General features: G+C 43.3%; 1 protein-coding gene and 1 long non-coding RNA gene across 2 annotated transcripts; both read right to left on the bottom strand.

The window, feature by feature from the left end:
- Nucleotides 1–8,327: 8,327 nt before the first annotated feature.
- On the bottom strand, nt 8,328–12,030 carry LOC311147762 (spermatogenesis-associated protein 2-like). Its single transcript, XM_084184535.1, has 2 exons — nt 11,167–12,030; nt 8,328–10,980 (listed from the first exon to the last, which is right to left on the bottom strand). Exons 1-2 carry the CDS (start codon nt 11,500–11,502, stop codon nt 9,619–9,621), a joined length of 1,698 nt encoding a protein of 565 aa, XP_084040661.1. The 5' UTR covers nt 11,503–12,030; the 3' UTR covers nt 8,328–9,618.
- A 4,159-nt stretch (nt 12,031–16,189) lies between these two features.
- LOC311147742 lies at nt 16,190–20,293 on the bottom strand. The gene is made up of 3 exons (XR_014614811.1): nt 20,258–20,293; nt 18,292–18,600; nt 16,190–16,504 (listed from the first exon to the last, which is right to left on the bottom strand). It is a non-coding gene; the product is annotated as an uncharacterized lncRNA (long non-coding RNA).
- Nucleotides 20,294–20,706: the final 413 nt, after the last annotated feature.

Below are 20,706 nucleotides of genomic sequence, written 5' to 3'. Positions count from 1 at the left end.
GAGATTATCAGTGGTCTTGTATGTCTTCCATTTCCTAATAATTGCTCCCACTGTCGATTTCTTCAAACCAAGCTGCTTACCTATTGCAGATTCAGTCTTCCCAGCCTGGTGCAGGTCTACAATTTTGTTTCTGGTGTCCTTTGACAGCTCTCTGGTCTTGGCCATAGTGGAGTTTGGAGTGTGACTGTTTGAGGTTGTGGACAGGTGTCTTTTATACTGATAACAAGTTCAAACAGGTGCCATTAATACAGGTAACGAGTGGAGGACAGAGGAGCCTCTTAAAGAAGAAGTTACAGGTCTGTGAGAGCCAGAAATCTTGCTTGTTTGTAGGTGACCAAATACTTATTTTCCACCATAATTTGCAAATAAATTCATAAAAAATCCTACAATGTGATTTTCTGGAGAAAAAAAATTCCTCAATTTGTCTGTCATAGTTGACGTGTACCTATGATGAAAATTACAGGCCTCTCTCATCTTTTTAAGTGGGAGAACTTGCACAATTGGTGGCTGACAATACTTTTTTCCCCCACTAACTGTTTTGGCCATGATGACCATCGTTATGTTTGGAGGAAAAAGGGGGGCGGCTTGCAAGCCGAAGATCACCATCCCAACCATGAAGAACGGGGGTGGCAGCATCATGCTGTGGGGGTGCTTTGCTGCAGGAGGGACTGGTGCACTTCACAAAATAGATGGCATCATGAGGAAGGAAGATTATGTGGATATATTGAAGCAACATCTCAAGACATCAGTCAGGAAGTTAAAGCTTGGTCGCACATGGGTCTTCCAAATGGACAATGACCCCAAGCATACTTCCAAAGTTGTGGCAAAATGGCTTAAGAACAACAAAATCAAGGTATTAGAGTGACCATCACAAAGCCTTGACCTCAATCCTATAGAAAATGTGTGGGTAGAACTGAAAAGGCGTGTGCGAGCAAGGAGACCTACAAACCTGACTCAGTTCCACCAGCTCTGTCAGGAGGAATGGGCCAAAATTCACCCAAATTATTGTGGGAAGCTTGTGGAAGGCTACCCGAAACGTTTGACCCAAGTTAAACAATTTAAAGGCAATGCTACTAAATACTAATTGAGTGTATGTAAACTTCTGACCCACTGGGAATGTGATGAAAGAAATAAAAGCTGAAATAAATCATTCTCTCTACAATTATTCTGACATTTCACATTCTTAAAGTGGTGATCCTGACTGATGTAACACAAGGACTTTTTACAAGGACTATCTGACAGGAATTGTGAAAAACTGAGTTTAAATGTATTTGGCTAAGGTGTGTGTAAACTTCCGACTTCAACTGTATATTAGTGTTTTATTTGTCATTATTCTTTTTACAAATCTTAGAAATATTCTTCCACTTTGACATTACAGATATTAGAGTATTTTGTGTAGATCGTTGACAAAAAATGACAATTAAATCCCACTAACAACAAAATTTGGAAAAAGTAAATGGGTGTGAATACTTTCTGAAGGCACTGCATATATACAGTACCAGTCAAAGGATTGGACACACCTACTCTTTCAAGGGTTTTCTTTATTTTGACTATTTTCTACATTGTAGAATAAAAGTGAAGACATCAAAACTATGAAATAACACATATGGAATCATGTAGTAACCTAAAAAGTGTTAAACAAATCAAAATATATTTTATATTTGAGTTTCTTCAAATAGCCACCCTTTGCCTTGATGACAGCTTTGCACACTCTTGGCATTCTCTCAACCAGCTTCATGAGGTAGTCACCTGGAATGCATTTCAATTAACAGTTGTGCCTTCTTATAAGTTAATTTGTGGAATTTCTTTCCTTCTTAATGCATTTGAGCCAATAAGTTGTGTTGTGACAAGGTAGTGGTGGTATACAGAAGATAGCCCTATTTGATAAAAGACCAAGTCCATATTATGACAATAACAGCTCAAATAAGCAAAGAGTAACGACAGTCCATCATTACTTTAAGACATGAAGGTCAGTCAATACGGATCATTTCAAGAACTTTAAAAGTTTCTTCAAGTGCAGTCGTAAAAACCATCAAGCGCTATGATGAAACTGACTCTCATGAGGACCACCACAGGAATGGAAGACCCAGAGCTACCTCTACTGCAGAGGATAAGTTCATTAGAGTTACCAGCCTCAGAAATTGCAGCCCAAATAAATGCTTCACAGAGTTCAAGTCACAGACACATCTCAACATTAACTGTTCAGAGGGGACTGCATGAATCAGGCCTTCATGGTTGAATTGCTGCAAAGAAACCACTACTAAAGGACACCAATAATAAGAAGAGACCTGCTTGGGCCAAGAAACATGAGCAATGGATATTAAACCCGTGTAAATTTGTCCTTTGGTCTGGAGTCCAAATTGGAGATTTTTGGTTCCAACCGCCGTGTCTTTGTGAGACGCGGTGTGGATGAACGGATGATCTCCGCATGTGTAGTTCCCACCGTAAAGCATGGAGGAGGTGGTGTTATGGTGTGGTGGTGCTTTGCATGTGACACTGTCTGTGATTTATTTAGAATTCAAGGCACACTTAACCAGCATGGCTACCACAGCATTCTGCAGCGATACGCCATCCCATCTGGTTTGCGCTTAGTGGGACTATCATTTGTTTTTCAACAGGACAATGACCCAACACACTTCCAGGCTGTGTAAGGGCTATTTTACCAAGAAGGAGAGTGATGGAGTGCTGCATCAGATGACCTGGCCTCCACAATCTCCCGACCTCAACCAAATTGAGATGGTTTGGGATGAGTTGGACGGCAGAGTGAAGGAAAAGCAGCCAACGAGTGCTCAGCATATGTGGGAACTCCTTCAAGACTGTTGGAAAAGCATTCCAGGTGAAGCATGTTGAGAGAATGCCAAGAGTGTGCAAAGCTGTCATCAAGGCAAAGGGTGGCTATTTGAAGAATCTCAAATATATTTTGATTTTTTAAACACTTTTTTGGTTACTACATTATTCCATATGTGTTATTTCATAGTTGTTATGTCTTCGCTATTATTCTACAATGTAGAAAATAGTCAAAGTAAAGAAAAACCCTTGTAGGTGTTCTACAAATTTTGACCGGTAGTGTGTGTGTATATATATATATATATATATATATATATATATATATACATATACATATACACACACACATACAGTATCCCACAAAAGTGAGTACACCCCTCACATTTTTGTAAATATTTGAGTATATCTTTTCATGTGACAACACTGAAGAAATGACACTTTGCTACAATGTAAAGTAGTGAGTGTACAGCTTGTATAACAGTGTACATTTGCTGTCCCCTCAAAATAACTCAACACAGCCATTAATGTCTAAATCGCTGGCAACAAAAGTGAGTACACCCCTAAGTGAAAATGTCCAAATTGGGCCCAATTAGCCATTTTCCCTCCCCGGTGTCATGTGACTCGTTAGTGTTACAAGGTCTCAGGTGTGAATGGGGAGCAGGTGTGTTACATTTGGTGTCATCGCTCTCACACTTCTCATACTGGTCACTGGAAGTTCAACATGGCACCTCATGGCAAAGAACTCTCTGAGGATCTGAAAAAAGAATTGTTGCTCTAGATAAAGATGGCCTGGGCTATAAGAAGATTGCCAAGACCCTGAAACTGAGCTGCAGCACGGTGGCCAAGACCATACAGCGGTTTAACAGGACAGATTTCACTCAGAACAGGCCTCGCCATGGAAGACCAAAGAAGTTGAGTGCACGTGCTCAGCGCCATATCCAGAGGTTGTCTTTATATAGAGCAACAATTCTTTTTTTCTGATTCTCAGAGAGTTCTTTGCCATGAGGTGCCATGTTGAACTTCCAGTGACCAGTATGAGGGAGTGTGAGAGCGATGACACCAAATGTAACACACCTACTCCCCATTCACACCTGAGACCTTGTAACACTAACGAGTCACATGACACCGGGGAGGGAAAATGGCTAATTGGGCCCAATTTGGACATTTTCACTTAGGGGTGTACTCACTTTTGTTGCCAGCGGTTTAGACTTATGGCTGTGTGAGTTATTTTGAGGGGACAGCAAATTTACACTGTTATACAAGCTGTACACTCACTACTTTACATTGTAGCAAAGTGTCATTTCTTCAGTGTTGTCACATGAATACTCAAATATTTACAAAAATGTGAGGGGTGTACTCACTTTTATGAGATACTAATATATATATATATATATATATGCACACATACTTTTCACCAACTAACAATTTTGGTTATCTTCCCTCCCCTCCCCCCTGTTTGACCATGTAGTGATAGTGGGGGTTGAACACCTCTACACAGACATTCTGCGATGCTCCTCGTTGTCAACGGGTGGAGGGGGAGGAGAGGGTTGAGGGCAGAATTCGGAGAGGAGGGAGAGGGGGTAAAGATAAGGTTCTGGGCTGGATCTACAGAGCATGCCGAGGTTAGGGTGAGGTGAGGATTTGGAGGGGGTGGAGGGCTATACAGACAACACCACCACTTTTCATACTGCTAAGATAACCACAAAGAGAGAAGAAGGAATAGGGATGAGTGATTTCACATAGGAAGGTTTCATGTGTGAAAAAACATATACAAATGGCGGCGAATCAATTTGCCGGAATCAAAGCTGCTCAATAACATTTTGACATGGGCTTGGTATGACAACTAGTTCTTCATTTGGCATTTTGATCAGTTTTGCACCATAGCTCAATGTTTATATTTCCCTACTGGCCAGAATATAGAGTGGGTAATGCCCAATGACCTCTTCTCTCTGTGTTATTTTTGGTCTGTGAAGACAACGGGTGTTTCTGGCATGCATATTCAGTACAGATTCTGCAGAGATTGTCATTGTGTCCTATTGGTTCCCGAGATGTTAACATGTTTCTAGCCTGGCATTGTAAAGATATGATACTCTGCACAGAAGCTGTGTCTGTGACAGAATCACACTCAGCGGGAGGTGAGAGCCAAATGGAGATCACCTCACCTGGCCTTCTCAGAGCACTGGTGAAAGTGCTCCTGGAAAGAAGACCATTTATAAGTATTGGAACATATCCATTAGGACATCTCTTTAGCCCTTTCGGAAACATCACTAGATAAACGAGGAGAAGAGGTCAAAGGTGAATTGCACTGCTCCTTAAGGCCATTGCGGAAAGACATTTCAACCCAGTTCAGAAAATGCAGTAGCACCCTTCCTTGAGGTAATCACTAATCTTATGCATTCCTCTACATAGCTTTCACCAAGTAATATATCAAGCAATTACAGTACATCAATGAGGAAAGGATTTCAGTTGGCCTTATTAAAACTGACTCCATTGGGGATCCATTGAGCTGAAATGTAGTATACTTTAAATGCCAGGATTTCATACTAATTTCTTATTTTCATCTATTTCATCTAGTAGAATTTGCTGCACACTATTGAGACAGAGAATCATCTTTCAATTTCCATGTGTCTTACAGAAGCTGATAATATAAGGAGACACACTTTACCAAAATTAATGAATGGCGGGAAATAACGCAATTGCACATTAGATGACACATTCTCAGTAGGATGAGCCTAGTATGCTGATATTTGTTTTAACAAAACAGTACATTCTTAATACACTGCTCAAAAAAATAAAGGGAACACTAAAATAACACATCCTAGATCTGAATGAATTAAATAATCTTATTAAATACTTTTTTCCTTTACATAGTTGAATGTGCTGACAACAAAATCACACAGAAATTATCAATGGAAATCAAATTTATCAACTCATGGAGGTCTGGATTTGGAGTCACCCTCAAAATTAAAGTGGAAAACCACACTACAGGCTGATCCAACTTTGATGTAATGTCCTTAAAACAAGTCAAAATGAGGCTCAGTAGTGTGTGTGGCCTCCACGTGCCTGTATGACCTCCCTACAACGCCTGGGCATGCTCCTGATGAGGTGGCGGATGGTCTCCTGAGGGATCTCCTCCCAGACCTGTACTAAAGCATCCGCCAACTCCTGGACAGTCTGTGATGCAACGTGGCGTTGGTGGGTGGAGCGAGACATGATGTCCCAGATGTGCTCAATTGGATTCAGGTCTGAGGAACGGGCGGGCCAGTCCATAGCATCAATGCCTTCCTCTTGCAGGAACTGCTGACACACTCCAGCCACATGAGGTCTAGCATTGTCTTGCATTAGGAGGAACCCGGGGCCAACCGCACCAGCATATGGTCTCACAATGGGTCTGAGGATCTCATCTCGGTACCTAATGGCAGTCAGGCTACCTCTGGCGAGCACATGGAGGGCTGTGCGGCCCCCCAAAGAAATGCCACCCCACACCATGACTGACCCACCGCCAAACCGGTCATGCTGGAGGATGTTGCAGGCAGCAGGACGTTCTCCACGGCGTCTCCAGACTCTGTCACGTGCTCAGTGTGAACCTGCTTTCATCTGTGAAGAGCACAGGGCGCCAGTGGCGAATTTGCCAATCTTGGTGTTTTCTGGCAAATGCCAAACGTCCTGCACGGTGTTGGGCTGTAAGCACAACCCCCACCTGTGGACGTCGGGCCCTCATACCACCCTCATGGAGTCTGTTTCTGACCGTTTGAGCAGACACATGCACATTTGTGGCCTGCTGGAGGTCATTTTGCAGGGCTCTGGCAGTGCTCCTCCTGCTCCTCCTTGCACAAAGGTGGAGGTAGCAGTCCTGCTGCTGGGTTGTTGCCCTCCTACGGCCTCCTCCACATCTCCTGATGTACTGGCCTATCTCCTGGTAGCGCCTCCATGCTCTGGACACTACGCTGACAGACACAGCAAACCTTCTTGCCACAGCTCGCATTGATGTGCCATCCTGGATGAGCTGCACTACCTGAGCCACTTGTGTGGGTTGTAGACTCCGTCTCATGCTACCACTAGAGTGAAAGCACCGCCAGCATTCAAAAGTGACCAAAACATCAGCCAGGAAGCATAGGAACTGAGAAGTGGTCTGTGGTCACCACCTGCAAAACCAGTCCTATATTGGGGGTGTCTTGCTAATTGCCTATAATTTCTACCTGTTGTCTATTCCATTTGCACAACAGCATGTGACATTTATTGTCAATCAGTGTTGCTTCCTAAGTGGACAGTTTGATTTCACAGAAGTGTGATTGACTTGGAGTTACATTGTGTTGTTTAAGTGTTCCCTTTATTTTTTTGAGCAGTGTAGTATGTGGTACGATTAGTACACAGTATGCAGTTTAAGTAAGTATTAGACAAGCCAGACCTCAGACACAGCCAATGTCTTATAGCCAACTTCTCTGACTATCGTTATACGTACGGCATGACAATGATATTCATTGGACATCACTAAAGCAGAGAGCTGAGACCAGGCTAAGTGCCTAAGGCTAGAGAATGATTTGGAGTAGTGCATAGACGCTGACAAAATCACCCTTCTCTTGCTAGAGGTGTTGTTGAAAGAAAAATATAAAAGGCAGCAGTGGCCAGCTGCGTTCATCAGTCAGAAACAAAACACTTCCCTTTTCATCCTGTGTTGTGTATTTTTCTAACCCATAACCTTATCCACAAGTCTCTTTATTAACCTGTTAACGTACAGTCCTGTGTTCTTTGAAAAGACTGTGACTTCATCACTCACCAAATAGAGATTTCAGCAAGGCCAGAACGTTTAACTTTGTGTAAGTGTGAAGTGTCATGACGTTTGCCCACGGGTAGGCCTATGTTTAGCAGAGTTTAAATCACCCCTGCTCTATATGACCTGCAGCTTCCGCTTGCCCATATTAAGTAAATGGACTGAACTGTGGGTCAGGTAATACGGTGGGGTAAAAAATTGACACCCTTTATGAAGATTTGCAAAAATGACTGTATAAAATAATTAAAATACTGAGCTATATTGTATGCTAAAAAAAAATTGTTTAGAGAAATAAAATACAAATCTCAAAATGTTTTATGAGTTGGAGAACACATTGGGAGGGATCTTAGACCATTCCTCCATACAGAATCCGTCCAGATCCTTCGTCTGTGCTTATGGACTGCCCTCTTCAATTCAAACCATACGTTTTCAATGGGATTCAAGTCCAGAGACAGATGGCCATTGCAAAATGTTGATTTTGTCAATTAACCATTCCTTTGTGGAGTTTGATGTGTGCTTGGGGTTATAGTGTTGCTGGAAGATCCACTTGCAGTCAAGATTCTGCTTCCTGGCTGAGGCAACCAGGTTTTGGGCTAAAATGTCCTGGTAAAGTTCATAATGCTGTTGACCTTAACAAGGGCCCCAGGACCAGTGGAAGCAAAATAGCCCCATAACATCAAAGATCCACCACCATATTTTACAGTAGGTATGGGGTTATTTTCTGCTTTTGCATTCTCATTTCAACGCCAAACCCACCACTGGTGTGCGAGGACAAAGAGCTTTATTCTAATGTAATCTGACCAAAGCACCAGTTACAATCCAAGTGCCAATGTCGTTTAGCAAACTCAAAGTTTACAAAGTTTACACATTTGTTAATTGACATGAAAATAGGTATGCACATTTTTTTCAGCATACAATATAGCTCAGTATTTTATACAGTATTTTTTTGGCTTATCTTTATCAAGGGTGTCAATAATTTCAGACCCCACTGGACATGCTGTAAATGGGAGTAGGAACAAGTTGTCAACAAACACTAACCTAAGGTCAGTTGGGAGATTTACCATCTGGGTAAACTGGTCATAGAAAGGAAACTTCTACCTGTAATGTCTAAATGCCAGCGTAGCAAAGAGTGAAGTTCTTAAATAGTTCCGGGACTGTCACTGGCTTCAGACTTAATTTCTTAGGGTCCTCCAGTTCATTGGCTTATTCAAAACAACAGCCACCTCCTAGAAACTGGGAGACAATCAGCGTGGTAGCAATGAGATTGAGGATTTAGGTGTGTTGTGAATATGTAAGTGATATGATAGAGGAACAGACAGAGAAACTGATATGAGAAAACAGGTTATCTACCAGTCAATGAAACATCTCCAATTTCCACAGCAGCATGTAAACCTCAGCCATACACTTTAAATATTTAAGGGTAAATTTACAAGGCATTGTTCTTTAAATAGTGGTCAGTTGTCATAATAGTCTGTCTCAAAATATCCCTTTAAAGCATCAACCCCCCACCCCACCCCACCCCACCAAATGTTCACTCCAGCCTCTTTCACCACCCAACTAACAGTTTCACATTGATCTACAGAATGAACCATTGAAAATATATACTATTGAATTCCAGTGTAAGTTCAGTGTTCTTGTTTTTTCTCAGTGAACACAATCCAGTTCCAGAAGTCTTCTCTACGACACACATCTAACGGAGTCTCCTCGGCTGAGAAGTTACGTCAGCGTTTGTGTTTTGTTTGGACGGCTTTTTCCCGTTTCGTTTGAAGGAGGAATAGATTTAAGGGATTGGGAAGCGCTACGACGTCACATGACTAAGCTAGAGCGGGTGGAGAGGTAAGGAAGAAGAGGAACCAGTTAAAAAAGCATGATCTTTTACAAGGCAGAGAGAGATAGGACTCCCTATGATCATGTGTACTGTATGCATTCCAGACCCATACATCTGATAGAGATCGAAATGCGGGAGGGGAGGGAAGAAAGAGCAGGGGAGAGTGCAAGGGAAGGGTGAGGGGAAAGCGAGAGAGCATCAAGGAGAGATAGTTCACTCCGTTGTTCCTGGCTCATCGGTACACCAGGTGTGATATGGTTCCAGACTTAAAGTTGAGCTGATGGTTGGGGACAAAGCTGTGCTGGGGGTTTTTACGTGTGCACAAGTCTTTAGCGTACAGGCTCATGCACGAGTCACACGACACCTTGGAACAGTTCACACAGGTGTGAGACGCGCCCGGTTTGTTACAGAATCCGCACCGTGACCCCCCCAGACTCGCTCGGTCAGTATTGGCTACGATGGCTGACGCCATGACAACCGACTTGCTGGGAAACAGCTTGGTGGCCATGAGGGGTTTCTCCACCATCTGGGGGTGGGGGTGGGTGTGCTGGTGGGTGAGGGTGAGGGGATGAGGGTGCATGTGGGGGTGAGGAGAGTGGGTGTTGGAGTATACTGACAGCTTCTCCTTGACGGGGAGGTAGCCATCCATGGGGCGGGGTGATTTGGGGGTTGGGTACTCCTGCAGGCCGCAACAGGGGGAGGGGTCGATGTCGCGACAGGCCGGGCACAAGATCATTTCACACCTAGGGCAGGAGGCCAGGCTGGAGGAGCCCAGGCCACAACCCTGACACTTCACCCCCAGAGAAGAGAGTCCGCCATGGGCTTTGAGTGCCCAGCCATCCCTGGCATCCCAGGGCTCCCTGGATGGAGGTCTGGAAGGCGTCTGTCGACCTCCAACCCCAGGCCCACCTCTCTCTGTGTACAGATCAATCTCATCCAATGACGAGAGGTGGTAGGAGGAGTAGGCATCAACCGAGGGCGGTGATTGGATAGGGAAGAAGTCAGCCAAGGGGCTGTAAGAAGGCGGGGCAGCCACAGAAAACATGGATGTGGAGGTGCTGGGCCTGATGATCTCATCCTTCATGTCCTCCTCTGCATCCACAAACAGAGGCTCCTTCCTCAGGCTCAGAGAGGCTTTCAGGACAGGCTTACTGGCTGTGTGCCAATGCCCAGCTCCATCCGTCACATCCACTGACTTGGACGGCCTTCCCCCTCTTCTCAGATGGTGAGGGTGACCTATGTCCACCGGTCGCACAGAGAGCCGGGCCATGTCGGCCCCGAGGCTGTCCCGCCGCCGGAGGACCTCGGCACAGCCGGCTGCGTCGTCCCGGCAGCCCCTCCGTTGCTCCAGGGCCTCCAGCTCAGAGGCCGAGCCCCGGGCCAGAGCCACCACCTCCCCCAGGAGACGACACTCAGCCTGGGCCAGGAAGAGCTCGAAGGCTAGCTGCTGGAGGTGGGCAGGCCCACCAGGGTGGTCACGGACGTGGAACTGGAGCTCGTGGTCGCGGGAGTAGCCCATGGAACGCAGGAGGGAGCGGAGATCGCCGTCGCACAACGCAGCTTGTAGGTGGTAGACGTACGGGCCCGTGAAGGTCTATTAGGGGGAGAGATACAAAGGAGGACAGAGTTATTAAGGAGTGTTCCTGCAAATTCATTGTAATGCATACAATACAATGTTTAACCTCAGGGACCATATTAATATACTACAACAATCCTGCCATCTACACAGTCTGATGACAGGAACAGGTCCAGTCCAATAGCTTTAGATGATGGTACATACCTTGATGCAGCGGAACTCTTTCTTCCAGGGGAAGAGCAGCAAGTTGGTGCAGACCGTCTCCAGGGTGTGGAAGGCTCTCTCCAGGCCACGCAGACTGCAGCCTCTCAGGCAGCGCATGGCATTCTCCACCACCTCATAGAAGCGCACCATGCGGAACCTCTGGCCCGGGTCTGGCTGGTAGGCCCCCAGCAGGGCCGTGGCCGTGGAGAGTAGGGCCTCGCTGCCCCCCTGCGAGGTGCCTCTCCCAGGACCCGCATTCCTCCCTCCGTCTTCCAGCCGCCTCTCCAGGCACGCCACGTACCTCCGGAACAGGTCCTCTTGCAGTTTAGCATCCATTGGCGGTGCAGCAGTGAACTGCTCAGCCGTGACACTCCTCCCTCACTCCCTCTATCATGCCAAGGACCGGGACGACACTCAGCAGCCCCTCTCTGCCGCCATCTCAGTACACACACAAATAGACTCCGCTGAGGATTTTAAGAAACACACAAGAACACGCCTCTGGCCTCAATCAAGAAGCCGTCACCATTCTTCAGACGAGAGGGGGTTGGTAGTAGTATTGAACTTAACTGCTTCCTGGTTTAGGCTAATTGGGGTGGCTAGGCTTTTGCCTGTAGGACCACCCTCTGCATTTGGGCATCTCTGGTTATTTTATTAGCTGGCAGTCCATGTGGGCTCTCCAGGGCAAATGTGCGGAATAAAATATGGCCAGAGGGGGCTGGTGGTTCACAGTTTGGTGGTCCTGAGTTGCGTCCGGAGGTCTAGCCTCTGCCCTGTCATTTAACCAAAAGTAGTGAGTTCAAGGTCACCAGGCAGAGAAGGGCACGATCACGATGATGCTGTGCATTTTTTTTTACAAACTCCAAGCTGCAATGACAAAGAGGGATATGCAGTAGGATATTGAACACACACATGCGCACACCACACACACGCTTCACTGTGCCAATAACGATGACGTATTGAGCTTGGGACACTTCCCCTCTTTATCTGCATTCATCCATCCAGCAAAGAGAATGCAATGCTGACATCATCGGGTGATTCAGAAGCAGCCAAATATGTTCCAAACATGCAAAATGGCCCATTGAAACAAATGGGTTGGAGAGCACAGGGAGGGTGTGCATCGATCTCAGTGTGTGTGTGTGTTTGTGTGAGCAATTGAGGGGAAGGGAATATGTATCCTAGTGAGTGACACACCCACTGTTACTAACACTAAATGTGCAGTGTGTAGCATGGATGGGAGCAAGGATATGTTTTTCCCCTCAGTGCACTAAATAGCTAGCTAACCATTTAGCCAAAAACTGCACTCGCATCCACCTCGCATGAATGATCAATGAAAAAAGTAACAGCTCAAAATGCAGATGGCTACATGGTAAGCTGATTAATGAATTATGATTATGAATATAGCTAGCTCTGAAGCTAGCTATTTTACCTGCCGAATTGTATTAATTTCAAAAGAGCAAAATTTAATTGACAATGTTTTACCATGCAGTCTGACCTAAAATTGAATTTTTATACACCTAAAATCTGCATTTCAGAGCAATATCCTTTTGACATTCACATTTGGGTTTCCGTCAGTGTAAGGTTCGGCTAATTATGGGGCTGCAAATAGGCTGTCCAGTAATCTAGGCAAATTCTAGGGCTATGAAGATCAGAGTATCTCAATATTTTTTCCATGCCAAAAATGAAAACACAAAGCAGACCAAACTCTTTGGTCCTGTAAAAAAAACCTGCTGTATGTAAAATATTGTGTGCAATAGCTTGGAAAATAAATTAATGTGACTCTGGATGACAACATAATGATGTTTGTTTCCAACATTAGGGCCGTTTTCCTAAAGAAGTTAAAAACCGCTTTGTGTTTTGTTTCTTTCCCACGATACTAACTAGTATCACAATACGTTTATCATCCGGGCCCTTGCAAATCCTGCAATTCCCTTCACCCAGATCGCTCGAAAAAAAAATAGCTACATGCAACAATTTCAAAATCGAAAGGCATAACTAAGCAACTGCTATATTTGAATGGAAAAGGGAATCAGCAAATCACTACTACTGCCCTGTTTCGTATTGGCAAATCACTGCTACTGTCCTTTTTCGTATTGGCCATCTACCGTAAACATTGTCCCACAAGCCTACTAAATGTTCTCATCTATCGACAGGTGTATACCCAATTTTGTTGTGGTTTGTCTTTTAGAAGAGTGCAAATTGTCCCAGTTCCATTGATTTCCATACAATCTTGACACGAGTGATTAGTCTGCGTGCGCTATTGATTATAGTAGAACAAGCTAATCAATTTCAGTCTGGAGTACCGCTTGGTAAATGTTAATTAGCAGTTTAAAGTTACTAATTTGGCAAAATATAAGTTATCTGAACACAAGAGTGACACGTAGGAAGTATTTTTGTATTGGTCTTCAACATTTCACATTTCAGAATAACGATTATGAATTTGGACATTTAAAACCGTTGTTTCGACACTGCTATAAATTATATAAAAAATACATGACAACAGGAAGCAGCAACAGTATGATTTTCAACTTGTGTTTTAGGAATATAAAATGATACTTTAACATTTTTTCTACATGAAACCACTGAATAAACCCAAAAACGTGCTATGATTTATTGCTTGATGATATTAGTGAAAGCGTGAAATGTGTTTGACCTGGCTAAACTAACCATGCATGTACAACCATGTGTGGCTATTTGGCAATCTTGAAGGCAAGGGACCGGCTGCGCAAGGGACGAACTTCTAGTATTCCGCTTAGCAAGCTAGCTAACTAGTTATCATCTGAAAATACATAACCAGTTGGGTTAACTTGCTAACTATCTTAGCATGTGCTGTTCCCACCAGCTAATCACGATAAAAAAAATATATGTATTATATATCAAATTGAACAATAGCACCTGTCATCAACGTTAACCACAATGATCAGCTGGGTACGCAGTGAAAGTGGCGTGTACAAGTCTGAGCTAGCAAGCCGTGATACTAATTGACGTTAGCTAACTACTCTCTGGCTATAGCTAGTTGTGTGACAAATTGAACAATAACACACCACACAATGTTAACAATGATCAGCTGGGTACGCAATAAAATTGCCGTTTACAAGCCAGAGCTGGCAAGACGTGATGCTAATGGGCGTTAACCACAAAAGCTAACTAGCTAGTAACTGTGTGTCTGTTAGGTGGCATGGGCCCCCAGCCCAGCCGGACAGAGAACGCCCATCTCTGCGAAGCTAGCGTGCTCGCTTCCCATCGCACGAGAAGCTTGTATTTAATACAATCTCCACATATGTCCAGACAGTAGCGTCTAAGGCGAGCTGTGCACATTCATGTTTCAGGTTCTGCTATTGTAAAACCTGTTTTATCAGAGAGAGACGCCACGAACATTCAGCACCTTACCTTTTCCGTTCTACTGCTGGAAATCCCCATCACCTCACTGCGCAAGCGCGCGATTCGGACCGTTAATCAGTATCAGCTGGCGCACGTACACTCGGGAGAGGGGCTTGGCCATGTTCAACAACTCGCCTGGAAATTCTATAATAGAAAAACGATTCACTCGGAATAAAGGATGTCCAAGCTTGGTTGCTGATTGACAGGCAGCTGTGGTAAGACTCGAGTTTAAAGTGGAGGGAGTACAGGGCTTAGCATGTCTCTCGAGGAGGCTAAAAATACGTTTCGGCTTGGAAAAGTTGAATATTTTCAGAAGGAGTCGGGTAATTGGATAAGGGAGGAGGATTGTAGGGAAACAGAGAGAATGTTGAAAAGACTGAGGGAGGCAGAGGATGGGTTCGAATCTGTTGAAACTAGCAATAACAAGGGAGGGGTTATATATATTCCCACGGGGGTCCAGTATGAAAAATAATGTATGCAGTCACTAACTGGATAAGAGCGTCTGCTAAATGATTAAAATGTAAAATAGAGGGAGATTGGTGTCAAGTTCAAACAGTGTGAGCCGGTTTGATGAGATAACTCGATCCGGTGGAATACGACCATACGAGCGCTTTTTTAAGAGAACGCTCCGTAAGCCACGCCCCAGTGGGCCGAGCTAGGCATGTTGGACTGGGAAACGTTTTAATACTGTCACGACCCTGGGTTTCTAAACGCGGATATCGACTCTACCACCGGAGCATGCTTTTGGGGCACAGTCGACTTCGGGCTAGAAGGTTGAGAGTCGAGACCTGCTCCCTCAATGTTTCATTACAGTACGATTAAAAGCCTAATTTTACAGTGGGTCCGCCGTGGTTCTGTGTAGCCTAGTTATGGTAATATATTTGAGACCAGTGTATTGCAGTACATTTTGTCCTTGACTTAATAAAAATATATTTCAGTAGTAAACAGGGGAACGAGTCCCAGACAGTTCGCAATAGAACATACCAGAGGGGGGCATCGTTTACTAGGCTACCTAAATTATTGGGATCATCTGCTTACCACAACTCTTTGGAAAACATTGAGCTCGTTGACAAAACAGACCATGGAACGCCTTTTCACACGAAGGTCCGCAGTGGGTCTGTGTAAATTATGCGATTATATTGGAGACTGGTTTATAGAAATGAATGTCATCTATTAATTTACTCTTATAGTAGTTCTAAGTAGAAGCCATATCAGCCAGGGAAACTAATTGTTCTCGCTTTATGATAGAACATTCAGATGTCTGCCTGGCCGTGGGACTCTTTACCTGAATTATTAGGATTTTCTTGTGATCACAACAAAACTACATATTTTGCTCAAATAGAGATATAATCAATATTTTTCTTGATGAAATATTAAACAGACTGAACAGTCCTGTACCAATGAGATTAATTAGTTGCATTGCAGTTGTGTGTGGTGGTGTTGCCATTCAGCCTCATCTAGCATTGGTATGGAATAAATTATAACTGACAAAGTACCTCAGCCTTAGGAAATCATTGGGGAAAGAAGTCACATCCAGTTTGAACTAACCTTTATTTGATTTGCTGTAATACAGAGATACAGTATAAAAGCACTCTAACAATGTCTTCATTGTGTTTTAATTGAAAATGAAGTCATAGTCTTCCTTTATTCACCATTTCATTAAGGAAAGGGCAATACCAGTATTAATTGCCAGCAGGCTCAGACAATATCCATAATGACTATGAGAAAGTACTCACACTTCAAGACCCTATTGACAGATGCCTTTTAATAAAGTCATATGGTAAGTAATGAAATACAAGTTTCTGGGTGTGTGGGGAGAGGGTCAGTGACTTGAAGGGGATGAAGAACCAGTGGAGGCAACAACAGGCTGGTAGAAGGGGGCAAGGTGGGATTGGGTCAGGCACGTCCAGTCCAGGTGTCAGGCCAGGTTGTCCTCAGTCGCAGTCAAAGAGCCTCAGGTCTTCCGGAAGGGGAGAAAGAGAAAATATGAGGGTTATTGAGAGCATGGCTAAGTGAATGGTAGTGAATAATTAATAGTGTTGCTGTGGACACTGGATAATCTGACTAATACACACACACCTGTTTGACCTTGCTGTGATACTGTAGGCATACTTATTGTTACTTTCAATTCAAGTAGCATTTAATGTCCTGCATGTGCTAACCATGGCAGCCAGCATTGTAAATAAGGAGATGTGCAGAAAGATAATCAGCCTCTGTGTCTTTGGATCCTTTCCCCTTAATGTATTTTTTATGTCAGCCAGGCCCATCTTTTCAAAGAAACACCATTTATTTCAATCTCTAGTTGAGTAGGGAGGCTATTGCTTCAGTCCTTGTCTATTTTTCGATTCTTGCTACCTGGTAAATAACCAACAACCATGGATAAAAGGAGAATAAGATGAGGAAACAGTCCAAACAGTCCTTAATCTCTAGTTAAGTAAAATAAGTAGTTTTGTTCTGGTCATAAAATAATCCAGAACATTGCAGTAAACAGTAGTGTCCTGTCCTTTCAGGTCGTTGGCTTGGGGTAGGATCAGATAGGGTTAAAGTAGTGGAATAAGGTGGAGGGTTTTAATGAGTGTAGGGTTAATTGGTAGGGTAATGAAAAAAATATATACACTACCAGTCAAAAGTTTAGACACACCTACTCATTCAAGGGTTTTTCTTTATTTTTTTACTATTTTTTACATTGACTGGGCTGTAGTGGAGATGGTAAGAAGCTTCGATATCATGGGGACCTAACTTATAACGTCCTTTCCTGGTACACCCACACAGACACTGCAGTCAAAAATGCCAACCAGCGGCTCCATCCTATGGTGGCTGAAGACGTTTTGCCTGACGTCAAACATTAACAAGTGTCGGATTGAAGTGTCTGATTTTTTTTTTAAACAGAACCATATTACTTTTTTTTGTAATCTTTACTGGCACAGTGGTTTTAAAATAATTTCTAATTGTAGTCACTTTCAATTGATTCATTGACTCCAAGAACCATTGATTGTTTGTAGTTCATAACATTAACACACAACTGACATTAAATGTTGCTTGACCGTAGATTGGGATACGTTTTAATCAGGGATGCAAACTGGTGAGGGCCCAGAAAGTTGACACTTTTTTTTGTACTGAAACATGCAAAAAAAATCCCTGCTATGGGGGGATAAAAAGTAGTTAATGTGAACCTAACACACAGCAAAAACATTTAAGGAAAGCAATCCAATGTTATTTGTTGCCTAGACTTTACTGCAAACGACACTCAAGCCCAGAGAAAAAACTATACATTAATATTGCAGTTAGCCATGACAGCCTTTATAATATAACGCTTGTGACTGCACACATCTAAATATTGCACTTGGGAAAAAAACAACTTAAAGTAGAAATAGAATTACACAAACAGGCATTCTATTTTTTCTCTCTTATAGTGGCCACTATAGTATACATCAATCAAGTGCACAAGGCTATATGTGTGCAAAAATAATGTTCACTGAGTAAAAACTAAAAGAATCCCCCCTCACTCACACACAACTGTATGTCAAGTTCAACACAACAAAAGCAATAGCTTTGGGCTACACTGCACGTTATTACATTGTACACGTTCTGCCTGTGGACATCTATTCTACAACTTGCCAGCAGGAGAGCATGAGAACCTTTGTTGGCATTGATCTCTTTCAGGCAGAGAGTACACCTGGCATAACCCTTTTTATCCACCTTATTGAAAAAGTGAGAAAGAGGGAAAGTGTGTGCTGTTCCTTTCACCTCTATAGTGGCATCCAGTGTGTGGTGTTCCTTTCACCTCTATAGTGGCATCCAGTGTGTGGTGTTCCTTTTACCTCTATAGTGGCATCCAGTGTGTGGTGTTCCTTTCACCTCTATAGTGGCATCCAGTGTGTGGTGTTCCTTTCACCTCTATAGTGGCATCCAGTGTGTGGTGTTCCTTTCACCTCTATAGTGGCATCCAGCTTAAACCAGGCCCAGCTCCAGCTACACTTGATCCCTGAATCCACTTGTTTAACAAGCGATGCCTCATTTTCACCTAATTCTCTCATTCTGAAAATTAACCACATACTGTAGAGGGAAAACATGAGTTAATAGATAGCTAGTTAACTAGCTAACGAACTAACTACTAACAGAGAATTCGATCCAGCTAGCAAGATACTTAACAATGCTAACAATTCTTGTTCCACCACACTTGCTCCCTCACCTCAAACTTTCCAAATGCCAGTTGTTTTTTGGTTACAGCTCATGAAGTATGCTTCATCACCTTCTCACCCCCGTCGTCAGGCTTCACACCTACCTCTTCGTTATCGCTCAGGGGCCACGCTGCTGTAACTGGCAAACTGCCTTTCTACTCTCCGCTGTCTTTCCAGAGCGCACGCTGATGCTGTAACTATGTTGTTATGTAAACGATTGGCTGAGACTTGGATACAGCCAGTATTGCTCCAAACGTGCATCACTCGTTCGCTTACAGCCAGTAGTGATAAAAAATAAATAAATAAAAAGCTTTTCACATCGGATCTACACGAATCACATAGGTTACCTATTTTGGATTCAAAATGGCGAATTTCGCTGAACGGTAACTAGTTTGCATCCCTGTTAAATAACATTGGATATTTTATTGGGCTTAATGTTGCATTCCTTGCCGTGTTGTGCATGCCAACCAGGTGAGAATGACCAGAATTAACTGTGATACTTGATGAATCAGGTCTTCTCTGCTGCTTTATCAGCCTCCCCCTTGCCCACTCCACGCTCCTCTTCATGGTTCCCTTCTACAAGACACAATTGTGTGAAAATAAAGCAGAAGGAATGGGAACCCTATTCCTTTGAAGCAGTAGTATATAGTATTGTTATATGCCTGAAGTTATTTTACCCTAATGGGCTTCGATGGAATGTAAATATTCCAAAAACGAAGTGAACGTGAACATTAAAGTCTACTCTGTTCGAAAGCTGATATGTTGTAGATGTTAGTAAAGGTTTTACAAAGTTGTCACTGGTCAACTTTCCTTTATGTGAGCTTTTCAGTGTCTTCATGCTAATCGCAAGCTAGCGCGGCTAACGCTAGATTTTTAAATGACAGCCAGTCAAGCTCAAGAAGTTGCCTACCTTCAGCTGTTGTTTTGCTTCAATAAAGGCTTTGGGCTAAAAACGTAACTCAAAAACATATCCTGCTTCAGTACTAGCCGATAACTCACATTTAGGTAGCTTGTCTTCCTTTAGTCAATGATAATGCAAAATAGAGACAACATAGTCCAAAACTCGACAACTACCAGGATTTTTAGCAGGATGTTTTGGGAGTATCTCCGTTGTCTAATCTATTTATGTATGCCTGGCCCTGCATTCAACAACAATCTTGCTAGTATGTAATTTACCTTGATAGTATTAACATAGTCCAATGTGTTTCCATGGCTGTTATAGTTGACATGTTTTTTCAGCAGGGCTTTTAATAAAACACAAGACGGCGCCATTCACTGCAGCTAGCAGTATGGCCGGGCAGAGTTTGAGGCTAACTATATGATATAATATGGCCGGTGTTCGAGGCTACCGACGTTAGCTAAATTAGCTAGCCAGTATCTGATTTAGCTTATGCTAAGCACTGCTGATCCTGGTGCTAGATTACTGTTAGCTGAATTTTATAGCCAGTGATGAGGAACAGATCCTTCCACTGTAAACTTGCTGAAAAACTTTATGATTCAGTTACAATAATTTTAAAATACAAAACCGTTACCTTGTGAAGGAAGGAAGGTTCATACTCTGCTTGCAGCGTCTTCTTCTTCTTCTTCAGTGGGGTTTATAGGCGGTTGGCATCCAACGATATGGTGCATTACCGCCACCTACCGTACTGGAGTGTGGGCCAGAGACGGGGATAAACTAAATCCTACCTGCCAACCCCGTTTCTCTTAAAAAAGATAACAAAATATTTGACACTATATCTAATGACGCTCTACTTAATATACTCTTTAAACTAATTTCCTGTATCCCCTTCTCCCTCATACTAAATCTCATCCTCTCTCTTTCCCTCTGATACTGCCCACACTGTAGCAAAACATGCTCCACAGTCTCTATTTCCTGACAATAATCACACTTTCCTGATGGATGCTTTCCTATCACGTTTAATGTCTTATTCAACTGGCTGTGTCCCACCCTTAATCTTGTAAAAATAGCCTCCTCTCTTCT

This window comes from Coregonus lavaretus (genome assembly GCF_964263955.1).
Source record: "Coregonus lavaretus genome assembly, chromosome: 20".
Lineage (NCBI taxonomy): Eukaryota > Metazoa > Chordata > Actinopteri > Salmoniformes > Salmonidae > Coregonus > Coregonus lavaretus.
This window is presented reverse-complemented; position numbering and strand designations above follow the sequence as displayed.